The sequence below is a fragment of the Phragmites australis genome, chromosome 9 (genome assembly GCF_958298935.1).
Source record: "Phragmites australis chromosome 9, lpPhrAust1.1, whole genome shotgun sequence".
Classification (NCBI taxonomy): Eukaryota; Viridiplantae; Streptophyta; class Magnoliopsida; order Poales; family Poaceae; genus Phragmites; species Phragmites australis.
Window position 1 is genome coordinate 30,934,475 of NC_084929.1, and position 17,519 is coordinate 30,951,993.

At 47.5% G+C, this 17,519-nt stretch overlaps 1 protein-coding gene across 1 annotated transcript; it reads right to left on the reverse strand.

Moving 5' to 3' along the window:
• Nucleotides 1–15,833: 15,833 nt before the first annotated feature.
• On the reverse strand, nucleotides 15,834–17,066 carry LOC133929845 (uncharacterized). Its single transcript, XM_062376603.1, has one exon. It carries the CDS (start codon nucleotides 16,614–16,616, stop codon nucleotides 16,104–16,106), a length of 513 nt encoding a protein of 170 aa, XP_062232587.1. The 5' UTR covers nucleotides 16,617–17,066; the 3' UTR covers nucleotides 15,834–16,103.
• Nucleotides 17,067–17,519: the final 453 nt, after the last annotated feature.

Genomic DNA, 17,519 nt, shown 5'->3' on the forward strand with positions numbered 1-17,519 from the left:
GGCATTTAGAAATTTGCTAATGAGCAGCATTGTCATCTCCATGCAGAAGCTCATTCTCTATGGAGTACCCGAAGAACAGCTGCAAGAACACCAAGAAGGCTTACTCCTTTACATCGAGGAGAACAAGGAGCAGATACCTGATATCGCGAGGGTCATCTTGTCAGCAGATACTGATGTGTTGGAGATATAGAGGGCCTCAAAGAAGGACACAAACAGCAGCAGAAGTGTTGATGCATACAGTGAGAGTTTGTCTTGGTTGCAGTGGTTGATGTTCAACAATGAGCCAGAAGCCATGCTTGATCACCTAGAGCATTGCTCTGCAGGTGAGCGTGCAGTCTGTGGGGCTGTCTGGGGACAGAATGACCTTGCTTATCGCTGTTGGACATGTGAGAATGACCCCACATGTGTGATTTGTGTCGCGTGCTTCCAGAATGGTAATCACAAGTATCAAGGTTACTCTCCATCATGTATACAGGGGGTGGATGTTGTGACTGTGGGGATGCTATCGCCTGAAAGCGTGAAGGGTTCTGCTCAAAGCACAAGAAGACTGAGCAGATTAAGCCTCTTCCAGAGGAGCTTGAGTTCTGTAGGACCTGTGCTAAATGTGCTCTTGCATTTCTGGATGGAGAGGATATGCCTGGTGGAACCACCCCACGCAAAGGGTGATGGTGGTAGCACTTGCAAGAGGATTGCTGAAGAGTTGACAACTTCTGTTGCTAACATGCTTCTTGAGTTCTGCACATGCAGTGAAGGCCTTCTTAGTTTTGTGTCCCTAAGGATCTGTGAGTGCCCGGATCTGTTGGATGCATTAATTAGGGCAGAAAGGTTACTTGACAAAACATGGTTGTGAAAAAATTGTATGAGTTGCTATTGAAGCTTATCAGTGACCCGGGTTTTAAGTATGAGTTTGCCAAGGTTTTCATACGCTACTACTCTGTTACATTTGGCAAAGTTATTAAAGGGTGCAATGATTCGCCACTGGAGGAGTATCCACTGGTGCCATCTGTTTCTGTTAATTGCTAATCCAGATGCTCAATCTTCAAACCTTTTCCACCTATTACTCTTGACTTTATTCGCATTTAAGAGAATAAAATGTATATATTTTTGATTTTTTTACTTTGTACTGGTTGCATTTTAGTGGAAAAACATTTTGGAAAATTTGTTGATGAGAGAAAAGCTAAACCATTTGAAGCAAGATCTTTGCCAGTAGAAGGATGTGCCATTGTTGCTGGGCGCAACGACAAAGGGGTGACTGCTCTTCAGCAAGTTTTTTCATTTTGTTAGTTAACCTTGAGAACACATATACTGTTGATTTCTGCATTGCCTTTTTTCTTTTTCTTTCTAATTTAACATCATTTGTGAACTTTGTTATGCAGCATTTAAAATATCTTGAACCATATAGCTTATGTGTAAATGCTGTTTGAATTGCGTGACTTTGATGAAGGAAATATTTATTTGTTCACAGAAGATGATACAAATAATTTGCTTTTGGTGTATTTTACCTTAGCAGATCATTAACCGCGACAATTTGTACATACCAAATATGCCACCGCTTTCCTATCCAAGAAACATACTGTGGAGTTTTAGCAGTGCAATCCATAACTTTGACCAAAATATGCCCAGAATATTCTTATTGTTCAAAGAGTGCTAATTTTGTTCCTAAGTTGTCTAACTCTACCAATGCAGACCATGCATTTCACTAGGTCTGACAGAACTTGTTAGCATATAAAAAATAAGCGATCTTGTGCACTTATCTGAAAATTTAACTTCGATGGCATGGTGAGATACTGCAATTTTTTTTGGTTAGGCACCCTGATGACTGACATGGTATATTTACTGCTAATTATAGATACATGGAGAAAGGATGTAAAGTTTGGAGATATAAAAGCAACTCACAGTTTGCTGGTTCTTCCCCTGAATCGCATGGTTGAGTGAGATGAAAAGTATGGTGTGGTTAGATGAATATAAGTTCTGCAAAGTTGTTAATTCGTGTGAAATGGCTATAATTGTGTTATTTACAATTGTAGTAATATACTCTTCATTTCAAGTGTGTCCCTTTTGGAATTCATATCAATTGCCCATCTGCAAAAATTGTGTCCATGTAGGGGTAGAAGGTGATGGAGCAGAAAGTTCAGCATTATTTATTACTTGCATTTACTATTGATTTCTCAAACTGTATGTTTGGATTGCCGCCTGGCTCTCTTTGCTGTTCAATTACTTTCATGCAGGCTTGTGCCCGCTTCGAAGGGGCAACCGCGTGCTCATGAATATGTGATCAAATTCTTAGTGACAGGTCATGACTTATGCAATGCTTGAAAAGTAACTTGTGAGATTCCTAGCTTTCTAGCTATGTTGCAATGCTTACATATCTATGTTCTAGAATTCCATTTAAGCAGAGCAGGTTGCTTTCTTTTCCTTTGCTTCAGTTCATCTTTGCCATGAGTGCAATGTTGAGTCTTCCTTTTGAACAGAATATATTATGTGGTTGAGAGCTCTAGATATCTTCCCGTGACATTTAGTCCATGTTTGTTTCCTACTTCTGGTTCTGCTGTTACTGCTGCTAGAAGTCAGAACAAACGGAGTTTTGGAGAAGTCAGAAGCCTGCTTCTGAGAAAAATAAACTAAAGCTCGCTGAGAGACGTTTTTCTGAGAAGCTATGTACTGAGAAGCCAACAACCTATTTTCAAAAACAGATTTTCAGACAAGTCAAAAGCATAGCTTTTCAGAAAAGCTCAAAAGCAGAAGCTCAAACAAACAGGTTCTTAACATCATACGCTTGACCTGTGTGAGTCGATGTTCCAACATTGGTTACTATTTAAAAAGTATAAGTTTTTTGATAGGAATGTCCTAGAGTGACTAAACTTCGATGAAATATTCAAAGCATTTTTACATTGCGATGCCCACTGTGGCTAAGATCTCACAAATTGCTCTTTGTTATTGCTGTCACGACTCCGGCTAACAGATGACCGAGGGCGAAGGAAATATCGATGAGAAGGAGCGCGAGCAGCCTGGACGGAGCTGTGATGGCAACGTCGTCCTAGGCACAAGGAGCAAAGGAGGAGAACACATTGAGTCTTTTCTTTTTGTCCCCTCTCAGTTGCTCACGGATGGCTTACATATATAGCCTCTGGCTTAGCAATAAAATCTAACCTTCCAACTAACTACTAACCTCTATCTCTTATCTGATCTCAACAAATCAATCTAAATAATCAAACTCTAACAATCTGCTAACCAACTCTAATAATCCTAACTACTGACGAGACCAGTTCAGCCATGGCTGGAAGAATCCTGGCGCGACTCCTGCGGCTGGGAACGGCGACACCGCGCGTATTGCTGGCCCCACATGACTTCTCTCCCTCCCTCAGGAAACAGCTCGTCCTCGAGCTGGAACATCGGATAACGCTTCCTGAACTCTTAGGCGTCCTCCCATGATGCTTCCAGTGAAGGCTGGCCCACCCATTGCACCAAAACCCGCCACACGCCGTGGTAGAGACGAGAACGCAGAACCCGCTCCGGTGAAGGGATGACGCAGCCATCTTGTATCAGGGGAAGCTGTGGTGGAGCATCTGGTGGAGAGCCAATGAAGGGCTTCAAGAGACCGACATGGAAGACCAGATGGAGACGTGTGCCCTAGGGCAGCTCTAGTCGATAGGCCACCGTTCCAATCCGCTAAAGGATTTTGTAGGGTCCATAGAACCGAGCAGAAAGCTTGCTTGTTGGTCTATGGGGCAGAGATGTAGCAGCCCGGTGGTGAAGTCGTAGCCGTACCCACTGCCCGGCTTCGAACTCCAGAGGTCGATGCTTATCATCATAGTAGTGCTTATCATGCTATTGGCCCTGCAACAACCGTTCATGAACGTCACGGAGGAAGGCGTCACGGTCAGCTAATGTCTGGTCGACAGCCTGCACCCTCATCGATCATGGATCGTAGGAGCGAACTGTGGGAGGATCTCGCCCATAGACCACATGGAAGAGGGTGTCCTGCAATGCCGTATGATAGGATGTGTTGTAGCAGTACTCCGCCTAGGCCAACCATTGTACCCACTAGCAAGGGTGATCGGCGGTCATGCAGCGCAGATACATGACAATTACCTTATTGACGGCCTCAGACTGCCCGTCGGTCTGTGGGTGGAATGCTGTGCTCATGAGGATACGACTCCGGAGAGCTTGAAGAGCTCCTGCCAGAATCAGTGAAGACTGGATCATGCTCTGAGACGATCGTGGCTGGCAGGCTGTGAAGACACACAATGTCAGTGAAGAACACATGGACCATGGTCTCCGCCGTATAGGGGTGCGTGAGGGGCACGCAATGCGTGTATTTGGAGAAGCGGTCGACCACCATCATGATGACTGATTTGCCATGAACCTTTGGAAGCACCTCAATGAAGTCCATGGCGGTGTCTTCCCAAACATGCTTCTAGGCGGGCAGGGACTGTAAGAGTCTAGCCGAATGCATTGTAGGAATCTTGTGCTGCTGGCAGATTGCATAGGCGTGAACGAAGTCCTCCACATCGTGCCGCAGGCCTGTCCAGAAGAAATCCTGGCGAGCCCGATGCAGTGTCTTCTGGACGCCCTCATGTGCCGGAACGTGAGTCGCTGTTACGATGGCTTAGGTGAGTGGCTACGAGCTACTGATATACAACTTTCGGTTGTGCAAGATGAACCCGTCCTGCATGGACCAAGCAAGCCCTTGAGTGCCTGCTTGTACCTGTGCGGCTAAGGCCACCAATGTTGGGTTCGTGGCCATCTCCTGGCGAACGTCGTTGAAGAGGTCGAAGCTTGGCCCAGAGATGGCCATCATACCGCCGTGGTCTTCTAAGTCGCGGCGTGATAGTGCATCCGCCACGGTGTTGAGCTGGCCAGGCTTGAACTCCACCTGAAAATCATACCCAAATAACTTGATGACCCAACGGTGTTGAGGGAGCGTGAAGAGACGCTGGTCCAATAGGTATTTCAGGCTAAAACGGTCAGTCAGGACTCGGAAGGGTCATCCTCACAAGTACGGTCTCCAATGGCGCACGACGTATACCAGCCCAATCAGTCCGCACTCACATGCCGTGAGTTTGGCATGGTGGGCGAGATGGCCTTGCTAAAAAAAAGCGATAGCTCCTCCTTGATGTAGAACGCCCCCCAAAGCCGGTGCCCGATGCGTCACACTCTACGATGAAGGTTTCCCCAAAGTCTGGCAGCTGGAGAATTGGTGCTATAGTTAGCGCCATCTTGAGGCGATCAAAGGCGAGCGTAGCGGCCCCAGACTACATGAATCCCTCCTTAAGCAGGTCAGTGAGGAGCACGGAGATGGAGCCGAAATCCTTGATGAACTTACGGTAGTAACCCGCAAGCCCCAAGAATCCTCGTAATGCGCGCACCATCCTCAGGCGTGGCCAAGCCAACACTGCCTTGATCTTGGAGTCGTCCATGGCCACGCCAGCCGCCGAGACCACATGCCCAAGATAGGCCACCTTTTCTTCCCCAAAGTGGCATTTTGATCGGTTGAGGAAGAGTTGGTGCTGGCGCAAGAGCTGCAGGACTACACAGACATGGTGAAGATGATCCGCCCACGAGCTACTGTAAATTAAGATGCCATCGAAGAACACCAGTACGAACCGCCTGTGGAAGGGCCGCAGGACCGCGTTCATGAGAGCTTGAAAGGTCGCTGGTGCGTTGGTGAGGCCGGATGACAAGACGAGGAATTCGAATAGGCCCTCATGTGTGCGGATCGCCATCTTCGAAATGTCGGCCATATGCATCCGGACTTAATGGTAGCCCGAGCGCAAGTCCAGCTTGGTGAAGAACCTTGCACCCTTGAGCTTGTCCAAGAGCTCGTCGACAACCAGGATGGGGAACTTGTCATTTATCGTCTTCTCGTTCAATGTGCGGTAGTCCACGCAAAAACACCACGAGTCGTCATGCTTCTTCACCAAGAGCACTGGAGACGAGTAGGCTGAAGATCTTGGTCTAATGAGACCTTGCTGCAACATTGCTGCACCACTGGAGGCGCTCCAGGTATAAGATGGATGCAGTGGTCACAGTTCGTGGCGGTGGCAGTCCGTTCGGTTCCGTGAAGATGTCCTAGAACTCATCAAGTAGGGCCTCCATCAAGTGAAGGGTTGAACAGGCGCGCAGGGAATGGTGAGGCCTTCTTCCCTCTAGGCCAGTCCAGGTGACTTGGTGATCGCATCGCTAGAATGTCAGCGTCATCCGGTCGAAATCCCAAAGGATCGGCTCTAGGGTGCGTAGCCACTGCACCCCGAGGACCACATCATGTGTGCCCAAGGCGATGATGAATAGTGTAACACCCCAAATTTCAATTTTTGCAATAATTTAAAATTTTGCTAGAAATTAAATAGGTGGTTGCAATTTTGTTCAATAGGAAAGTTAATTTCTAAATTTAAATTATCCTAGGATAATGTTTGATGCATTCATGCCATTATAGATGCATTAAGGTTTTTATTGTGTGGAATTTGCTAAGTTTCGCTAGTTGGCGCTCGTTTAAAAAAAACCCTTTGCGACAATTGGTTTAAAATAAAATGGAAACCCCTTTTTGGTTCAAAAGCATAAAAGAAAAACACTTCAAAATAACAAAAACCTTCTCAGGCCGTTTCTTCCTTTAATCCGGCCCAAACATGCCTCTCTCCCCTTTCCTTTCTCCCTCCGGGCCTTTTCTTTTTCTTTCTTTTCCCGCCGGCCCATCTCTCTCTCGGGCCGTGCCTCTCCTTTCCTCCCGTGTGGGCCGCCTCGTCCGAGCCGGCCTGCTACGCTAGGCCGAGCCTCCCCCTCCCGCCCTCTGTTCCGCTGCCAAGCAGGCCCACCCGAGCCAAGCCAAGCTTCGCCCATCCGCCCGAGCCGAGCCGCGCCAACCCGCCGGCTCTGCTTCTTCAACCTCCGGCGCGCCCGATCCCCTCCGCCAGCTCGCCACCGAATCGGCGCCTCCCCGCGCCCCCTCCCCTTCCAAAATCGGCTGGATTCAATGCCATAACTCCCCACTGAGTGATTCCGCCCGTTTCCCCCTTCTCTACCTCTCTCTATTGCCCAATCAAAGCAAGAAAACCGACACCATTGAACGCCATGGTCGCCGGCCGCTTCTCTTCAAATTTTGGCCGATGCTCTCCCTATCTCGCGTATTTAAGCCATCCATCATCTCCCTTGCGACGTCCCGTGCATTTTGCACCCGTTTCCCCCTCCTTTTCCACTCGGATTCTTCCCCGATGCCGGCTTCTTCTTCACCGCCGGTGAGTGTGCGCCGCCGCCACCATTTTCGCGCCGCCATGTCATCTCCGGCCTCTCTAACCGCCTTCTCAGCTTCGCAGGAGAACGAGACGGCTTCTCCGCCGCCCCTCGGCGCCTCTCCGTCACCGTAGCCATCGCCCATCGAGCTACGACCCCCGTCGGCCGCCCTCCTTTGTCGCCAGCCGCCACCAAGCCGTATCCAGCCACTGTGAAGCCTCGGTGAGGACCCCCTGCCCCTCCTCTCCGTTTTACTCTTTTTCCCGTCGCAAACGGAGCCCGGATGCGCACTTTGCGCATCTCCGGCGAGCCCCGCCGCCATGCGTCGCCGTCAGCTGGCCGCTGCCCGAGCTTGCACCGCCGGCCAAAGCCCTTTTGATTCCTGGCCGTCGGATCTGAGATGAATGATCCGGATTAGAAGCAAAATAACTCTTCGCCCAGCCAATCACATAATTCCACGTGTCGTCTCCATAATCCCAATCCGCCGCAGAGCCACGTCGTCGTCCATATCAGCCTGCCATGTCATCCAATCTGCCTATGTGTCAATACCACGTCATCGAAGCCTTTATCGAGTCATTTCTGAATCATAATAATTCAGGAAAATAGCAATCTTGCACTTTAGCCCCTAGACTTCTCTGTAACCACATAAAAGCTCTGTACTTTTATAGAAACCCCCGGATTTGTTTTATAAATAAGATTTTCAGTATAAAAACAATTCGGTAATTCTCTGAAATTCAAGTAAAATTTGCAGAATAGCCCCTATAACTTCAAAAGCTCAATACTTTTTGCTCGTAGCTCCTATTTAGGCGATTTTCACGCTCAAACGATCGTAGCATCGCGTAGATTCTGTTTATAGGGTTTTTATCTAGTTTTAGGAATGTTTGGTGTACTGTTCTTATGTTAGATTGTGTGCTCGTGTAGATGATTCAGTCCAGGAGTTCGGCAACTTTCAGGAGGAATATTTTGAAGGACCTATGCAACACTTCGACGAAGGCAAGTGTCTTGACCATGTTGTAAACCCAGTTTTTACATAAAGCTAGTCTTTGTCAAATATGCATGCTGTTTTACAAAAATGGGTAGTATAGCAAATACTAGTGTTAGATATAGATGTTTTTTCCATACAAGATCATCATGTTTATGCTTAGCCATGCTTTAGATGAACATGTAGCGTGTAGGTGATGAATCTTGAGTTATGAACTAAAAATTGATATAGGAAGAATATCATGGAAACTAATGTTGTTAAGGGAGTTAACAATAAAGATAATTGGGGTTTTGGGCAAGAAAGGGCTACTTTTCCCAGCATGGTTGGTTGTTTGGTAGTATACCCTTATGGGGTTATTGGAGGTCTTGCCCAGACCATTTTAAGGACCGGTTCATGGACCGAACATCCATGGCAAACAGAGCAACCATGAGACCAATATGGTACGGCTTGGCCTAGTAACTAGATGTTCTCCCATTATTGTATGAGCCAATCGGATGTGTAGATAAGGAAGGGTTACTTCCTGATTCTACCCGGCACAAGAGGGGGCTTCTGGGGTGGAGGGTTACTCTACTTATGTACAGCGGTGAAACCTCAGTGGGCAAGTGCATACTGGGAGACTCTCTGAAAAAGCCTCGTAGTGATCTCTTGGCGCACACCCCGGAAGTGTGTAAGGTACCATCAGGTGCCGGCAACAGAGAAGATCACGACTCGTGGGTAAAGTGTGCAAACTCTGCAGAGTGTCAAACTGAATATTCAGCCGTGCTCACGGTTATGAGCAGCATGGACCCTCACATGATTAGTCGGGTGGTTGTTTTTCTTGGTTTGGGAATTGGGTTGAATTCCCGGAGGTTAAAGAAAATCTTTGGTATATCTTTTCCCGGTTAAAATAAAAATTTGTTTTCCATAGTTCAGGGCTAAAAATCGGCTTTTATGCAAATGAAACCCTAGAGAATAGGAAGCCTTGTTTCAAGCCACCATATCAAATTCATTTTCCCCCCACTTGTTGAGTATTGGAAATACTCACGCTTGCTGTTTCAGAAGGTGAAACCTTTGAAGAATTTCCTGAGGACGACTTCCCCGAGGATGATGCCGAGTTCTAGGCTTGTGGAACTCTTGGTCGGCTGCCTGTTGGCTTGGAGCTGCGCCGTTCCTTTTTCCGCTGTGGTGTTCTTTTCTTTAGACCCATGTGTGGTCATTTTGTAATAATTTAGCGTTGTAATAAGAAGCACTGTGTCTATTACACTAATGAAGTCGCTATATGTATGATTAAACTGATCCTGGCATACATATAGTTTACATCTGGTTTTGGTCTTAAAACCGGGTGTGACAAATAGATCGGCTGAGAAGTCCTCCTCGTCGATGCTTGTGCCAATGCCGCGACATAGCCTCAACGACGGAACGTGGTCACCATTGGCTACTGCGATGCTAAGACCCGGATGTGGCCATAGGGACAGCCCAGCCAGCGCGGCCGCCTCCTCCAAGATGAAGTTATGGGTGGAGCTGGAGTTGACGAGGGCATGGAATTGGCGGCCCCCAATCGTCACAGATAGTCGCATGGACTCGCTGTGATGGATGCCTGCTAACGCGTGCAGTGAAATCTTCGGCTCGTTATCGTCTTCCTCCTCATATCCACCATTGTCCTGGGGAAAATCAAGGACTAAGCGAAATAGCTTCTTGCATTTGTGGTCAGAGGTGAACTTCTCGTTGCAATTGTAGCATAACCCCTTGGCGCGGCGGTCCGCCATCTCTGCTGGCGTGAGGAACTTGAAGCGATGAGGTTTTCCTGTTCCAACCCTCAAGGCAGCCTCACCCATGGCCATGTCCTTGGACACCGAGGACGCACGTGTCGTGGAAGTCTGACTCTTTACCGGCTTGGAGGACGCCTGCACTGGGGCGCGCCGCTCGAATGAGGCTCATCGCCTCTTCCAGCAGGTGTGGTCGTTGGAGTGAGACATCTATTCGCAGGGGGTCCATCAAGCCGGCGACGAAGATTTGTGTCTGTTTTCGTTTTGTCATGTCCTCACAGCGACAGAGCAAGGCCAGGAATTGTTCCTGGTATTTGGCCACCATGCCGGTCTGCCGCAGCTGGGTTAGCTCACCAAGATGGTTGTTCTTGATGGGCGGCCCGAAGCGACGATTGACATGAGCAACGAACTCCAGCCACGTCGGTGTGCCATGGTCGCGTTCCAGCCGGAAGTACCACTGTTGGGTGCTGTCTTCCATGTGGAATGAAGCATACCACACCTTGTGTGATTCGGGCATCTACACACCCCTAAAGAATTGCTCACAATGATTAATCCATGGAAGTGGATCGCTTTTACCATCATAGAGGGGAAAACCGAGCTTGTGCAGGCGTGGATTCAATTGGTCGCCCGACGACTGCTCTTCCCAGGCCAAGGACTTGGGCCTAGCCTTGCGGCGGTGGTCGTTCCGCTCGTGGAGGTTCCTTTGGGCGGACCATTGTTCTCCAGGTGAGATAGTGCCACGTTGTGCGCCACCACTTCATTCTTCAGGTCGCTGATGTCGCCCTTGATCGAAGGGATCTGATCGGTGTTCAACTGCTGGTTCTTCAGTTGCTCAACCAAGGCCTTGACGTGATGGTTAAGGTCCTCCAAGCTCTTGAGGATGCCATCGATGACGGGTGAGTCTGCCATCGGTATCAGAATAGATGGCTCTGGTACCGAATTGTCACAACCCCGGCTAATAGATGATCGAGGGCGAAGGAAATATCAATGAGAAGGAGCATGCAGAGCTGCTCGCTTGAACCTAGATGGAGCCGTGATGGCAACGTCGTCCCAGGCGCAAGGAGCAGAGGTGGAGAACGAACTGAGTCTTTTCTTTTTCTCCCCTCTCAATTGCTCACTGATGGCTTACATATATAGCCTCCAGCCTAACAATAAAATCTAACCTTCCAACTAACTACTAACTTCTATCTCTTATCTTATCTCAGCAAATCAATCTAAATAATCCAACTCTAGCAATCTGCTAACCAACTCTAATAATCCTAACTACTGACGAGACTAGTTCAGCCACGGTTGGAAGAATCCTGGCGCGACTCCTGCGGCCTGGAATGGCGACGCCGCGCGTACTGCTGGCCCTACATGACAATTGCCTTAATTATTTCTTTGTGCCCATTTATACATGACCACGAATAGGACCATGTAATATTTACGAGTTACGTTCCCCTTTTCTTTTGGCTATTTCACTTTTACCTAGCTGGCACTGATGTTTGCACATGTAATATTTCACTTTGTGGCCATTTAGTTTGTTTTAGACAAAGGCAAAGGGGGAGACCCCTTCTATTTCTAGTATTAGAAACCAGGTTCATTACAACATAAACTATAGAATATGGTTTCACTGTTGATTCTAAACAGGCTTACACTGTCGGTTTTGGAACTGGCAGTATGTAAGCGGTAGTGGTAGCTAGGTTGCTATCACTACCGGGCCTTTCTAACCGACGGTGATGATATTTTCGAAAAACAAAAATAAAAAGATGACCACCTAGGCGTCGTCGTGCCCAGGCATCGTCATGCACAGGCGCCGCAGCGGCTCATCCACCACACGTTGCCCTGAACAGAAAAATGTGGTGGCACGAAGGCCACTGCCACAACACACCCTACCGATGGAAGCCTCGCCGGATCCGCGTCCCATGCCGCCGCCCCACCATGACCTCGTGTGCAGACGTCGACACGCCCGCTCCTTGCCGTGGCTCGTCCACCGTGTGCCCTGCCTAGAAAAATACGGCAGCACGAAGGTCGCCACCACAACACACCCTATTGATGGAAGCCTTGCTGGATCCTTGTGCTCCACATAGCGCCGCGCTCCTCGACCTCCACACGCTGCCACCACAGAAAGATAGAAGGCGGTGAGGGTGGCGACTATGAAGAGGGCGGTGAGGGCAGCGGCTGTGAGCTCAGAAGGAGGGATTGGATCTTGGCGGAGGTGGCCATGAGCGAGAAAGAGAGAGGGGGGATGGGAGGTGGGTGCAGCTGTGGTCGTGTGCGAGAGAGAGGAGGGACGAGATGTGGGTGGCGACGGTACTTGGGAAGAAGGGGATCGATAGGAGGATCGAGGTGGGCGGTGGCGACGCTTGGGAGGATGGGGATTGACGAGATCGAGGTGGGCAGAGAGAGAGAGAGAGAGAGAGAGAGAGAGAGAGAGAGAGAGAGAGAGAGAGAGAGAGAGAGAGAAGTATTGTCAGGTTCGGACTTAGAGATTTTTTAGGCTGGGGATGGGATGTGAACATGAACACGAGACGACTAAAATGGATTCAATTCGAAATCAGGGTCCAGCTCTAAGGTTCACTACCAGTTTATAACAAAGACCGACAGTGACACTATCACTACTGATTTTTGTTATAAACCGGCAGTGATACTGTTTTTCTTATGAACTAACAGTGAAAATAGTATCACTATCGGTTTTAATTGATCCAGTAGTGATGAGATGACAAATAAGACTATTTCTATACTAGTGTAAGCACATAGAAAGTTTTGACGATTTAGTGCCTTCACACAAACATTTTTGCATTGCTGAGCCTAATTATGTTGACCATAGATATTAGGATAATCCAAGGAAAAAAAGGATGGAATCGCTATAAACTGCGGCTGTGTACAAATATTCAACCATTCTCCGTTTACAACTCTGTGATTAGTTAGAGAAGATAGTAAGATGTCGTGTCTTGAGCATTCATGTTAATTGCAGTTGCAAGTAGCATGTGTTGTTTCCAAAAAACATATCAGTATACATTTCAAATGCAATGCAGTGTTTCATCCATAGACAACACTTTCATGTTGCAATGTAAGGAAATGCTTTTTTGGAATGGAAACTTTTATCATTATAAATTGAAAATTCAGACAGTGATGTGTCTTTGACCTGCAATTCTCAGGGGTCACGACCATCTTGTCTGCTCTGGTTGCTAGAGTTTTCTGATGTATCCAGCCAGTGCAACATTAGTATCCTTCCTAGTTTGCAGTACTGCCACCACCGTGCCGACTCGAATGCCTGAAGGTTTGGGCCTATCAGACCCTTAAGCCATTGCATGAAGCTATCATGTTTTTATTTGGTTTAGTTCCTTTGGTCCAAGCTTTATGTGTGCAGATGTCATAATGTTTTTGTCTTTTTCACCATTGTTCAGAATTATTTTGTTTAGATTGCCTCGGTTATTCATTTTCTTAAAATAATTTATTCAGTTATGTACATATGTGTACCTCATTTTTATGTCCTCTATTGTGTCTTGGGGGTTGTTTTGTGGTCATCATGAAGAGGAAGTTCACTAGATTATCTACAGACATATTTAGGGTCTGTTTGTTTTAGGTTGTTTCTGTCTTCTGCTTCTGTCAGAAACCCAGAAGGCAGAAGACTATTTCTGAGGAAATGAACTAGAACCTAAGAAATTAGCTGAGAGTAGCTTTTCTGAGGAGTAGTGTGCTGAGAAATCAAAAAATTATTATAAAATTCAACAGCTAAAATTAAAAATAGCTTTTTAAAAAAATAAAAAGACAACTTTTCAAAGAAGCTAGAAACAGAAACTAAACAAACAGTTCCTTATATGTTTACTCCAAAAGGAGTACAGTAGGTTTTATGAACTGATAGTAACTGTATTGTCTCTTGTTGTATCAAGAAGGTAAATTCACTGAGTATAAATTGCAAAGGAGAATAGCGTAAATAAGAAATCAAAAGGAAATTGATGGGACTGCTATGTCGATTGGCAGTGGTAACAGAGAAAAACAAGATGGTCACATGCTTTTTCTTAAATATTTTTTTATCAATATCAAGTGCACTTTTCTGGTATATTCGTTATTTTCGGTACTCTTTGAGAATGCATGACATCTCACGTACCCATGATGGTGACTTGATGAGCACTAGCGGTTTTTAATTACAATTTCAGTTTTATCCAGTTTTTTTAGATGGTGGAATACCCCTATTTAAATCATTTTTTTTCTTCAAGCAGCATATAATCACTACTACAGAACCGGTTAAAAGTAGCGCATCATCAATGCCGGTTAGGCTAAAACCGATACCGATAGTGTATCAGTGCTAGTTCGTAACACAATCAGACAGAAACCTGTCTATTCAAGTAAAAATCGACACTGATAATTGATAGTAACAGTGCTAGGTTTTGTTATCAATCGGCACTGAAGGGTGGAGCTGAACCCAAAATTTTTATTAAATTCATTTAAGTCGCATCTGGCTCTATCTCTGTCAGTCTCACGCTCTCTCTCATGCTCACTCTCTGTCACAATCTCTCTGTCTCTCTCACACTTATCTCTCCCCCTCTATCTCTCACGCTTTCTCCACACACTTGACGGTGTGCTCCACAGGCAAATAGAGAGTGGCGGTCGAGACCCATGGGCGACGGAGGCTGAGATTCACGGGCGGAGCAGGGCCGAGAGGTGACGAGGAGCAAAGGAGCTCGGTGCAGGGAAGACTCCGATGGGGCTGCAGCTTGGGGAAGAAGGATAGGTGCGGCGGTCAGATCTGCTCCCCCAGCGGCGCGGAGAGGCGGCCGAGGGCAGGGCAGCACGGATCTAGGGCGACCGTTACTCGGTGGGGCGGCTACGGATCCGCACGCATAGAGGCGACGCAGATTCGGGGGGCCCGCGCGAGCCAGTGGCCACCGCTAGCAGATCTGATGGCACCAATGACGCCGGCGGCGCGGCACGATGGGCCGCTGTGGAAGGTCATGACCGAGGTGTGGAGGTGCAAGGCCAAGCACCGGCTCTCCACCGGTATCCCATCGCTGGGGCTGACGATGTCGTTGACGCTCCAGCGCTTTAGCATCCACAGGCCGGACCGAGGTGAGGTGCAAGAGTTCTGCGTCCTCAATCTGTCCCTCCACACCTTCTCCCTCATCGAGATCAAGAAGGCCACATGCAACTTCAACAAAGGTCATCACTCTCATGACCTCCATTAACACATCAGCTCGCGAGCTTCGCCTCCAAAAACTCATCTATGGATGCTCGCGTGCATGCAGAGAACGTGGTGGGTAGGGGAGGGTTCGTGAAAGTGTATCGTGCAGCCTCCCTGGTGGGGAGCTGGTGGCGGTGAAGAAGCTAATGGCAACGCAGCGCAGGGACCGGATGGAGTCGACAGTGGGCTCGGCTCAATTCATCAAGCTGGCTCATTTATCGGACTTTTTTTGTTTCGATAAAACCTCATCAGTACCGGTTCCAAAATCGGCACTGATAGTGCCGGTTCCAAAACCGACACTGTTGAGATTTTGGAACCAGCACTGATGAGGTGTTTTAAAGTTGTGAATATATGATATGAATCTCATCCTTTGTTATGCTATACAAGCATTTGGTAGAAACACACACAATCAAGGATGGTTAATATGGTATATTTCTCTATAAATAATTCAGAATCCTATTGTTATCATTATAATAAATAATAAAACTGGATCACATGTGATTAGACATTTTCAACAAATCTATGCGTTATCATATAAATATCTCTTTAAGATATATGTCATCTTCACATATTTGTGTTTTTGGTTGATTACAATTTTATTACCATCGTGATGCATTTTTAAAAAATATTATCTGATTTAGATCACGTATATTACACGTGCAGGCTTACTTTTTAACTAAAACATTTAACTAATCCCATGACCACTTGATCATTTTAAATTGCAGATCGACCAGCAATTGACATACAGATAAATCAGATGATGCAGTGCCCACACCATACAGTACTACGCTTTTTATTATGCCACAGTGGTAGTATGCATGTCACATAGATTTGGAGAAGCATACACAGTTTAATTCGATTCACTTACCTACGACTCTGCATGCACATACGATACAGGTCCTTACGCAGGAAGCAATACACATACATGTACGTACACCTACCAGGCTACCACGCTGCTAGCTTGCTAGCCCAATTGAGATCACAGTCACAGCTCGTTGTGTGAGCTGTAGAGGAACGTCGGTGGCGAGAACATGGAGTAGCTGTTGTCGATCAGCTGCGGCGAGAAGCTGTCCTCGTCGTCGTCGTACTCCCAAGCCGGCGCCGGGACGTGGCCGCCGGCGGCGGCAGCGTCCGACGACACATCCGTGCTGACGGGGCTGGGCTCCGCGCCCGACTGCGGCTCGGCCTGCAGGCTGGCCCCGCTGCTGTCCTCGGCGTCGACGTCGATCGCGGCGCCGCTGCCGCCGGTGTACCGGGACGGGTCGGCGTGGCGGCCGGTGAGCTCCTGCACGAGCGCGCGGAAGCTCGCCGCGCTGGTCGTCACGCGCACGGGGTTGCCTATGTACACCACCTTGATCGGCTTCTTCCCGCCGCCGCCGCCGCCGCCGCCGGCGGCACCCTTCCCCTTGCGCTTGGCGCCCGAGCTGGTGCTGGCCGCCGCCGCTCCCCTGTGGGCACTACTCTTGGAACCGTACTGATTCCTGTGAATCCTGTCCATGGGCGGCCGCCGATCTACTGATCAACGAACTGAGCTCACAATCAAAGGGTGCTGAGTGGAGGGTGGAGTGGCAATGGTGTGGAAGGACAGTATATAAGAGGGCGGACGATTCCAGATTTAGTAGCCATCAAAGGACAACAGGGACAGAAGTAGCAATACCAACGGACTTTTAGGAACGACGCCTCTGGATGAGAGCTAAGTGAAACTCCCAATTATCTGAAAATGGTATGGTGTACCTGCGTGGGGAGATGATCACGTGTGGACATAGAAGGAGACGGAGGTAATTTGCTAACTCCACCCAAAGCCATAGGATCAGGCACAAGATCTACCTAGAATACATCGTTTCTGTCATTGAATTTCCACCGGAATTCCTACTACCTGCTGAATGAGGCTAGTTTCCATGGACTCAAAATGGACACTGTCTCAAGTCAATACGCATGAAATTGGATTACAACTCAAAGCTTTTCTGACCAATTTAGACGATGTTGGTGGACATATCTACAATTCTACACCAATCTTGCTGGCTGGCAGCTAGTAGTGCTCAGACAATTGTAAATTGCACTACAAGGTGCTAGTTAATCTTTGATGGTGAACTCATGTAATGTTTTGAGTGAGCCTAGCAAATGAAAGGAGACGGGGAGTATACGTTAAGTCAACCGGGAGCCCAAGGACCAAGCACCGGGTTCATTTGGAATGTGACGCTTTTGGAGGAAAAAAACAGCAAACTCGATGAATCGAATGGCTTGTTTTTAGAATTTCAACAAAACCACTGCCTTCATCTTAATAACGCTAGTTTTTTTTATTGGGTTCAAAATGGGCAGAGCTTATGTTAACTGCTATAAAATCAGATTTATATATCGATGTATTACTACGGTTGTTAATGGATCGATAGTGATAAAATAT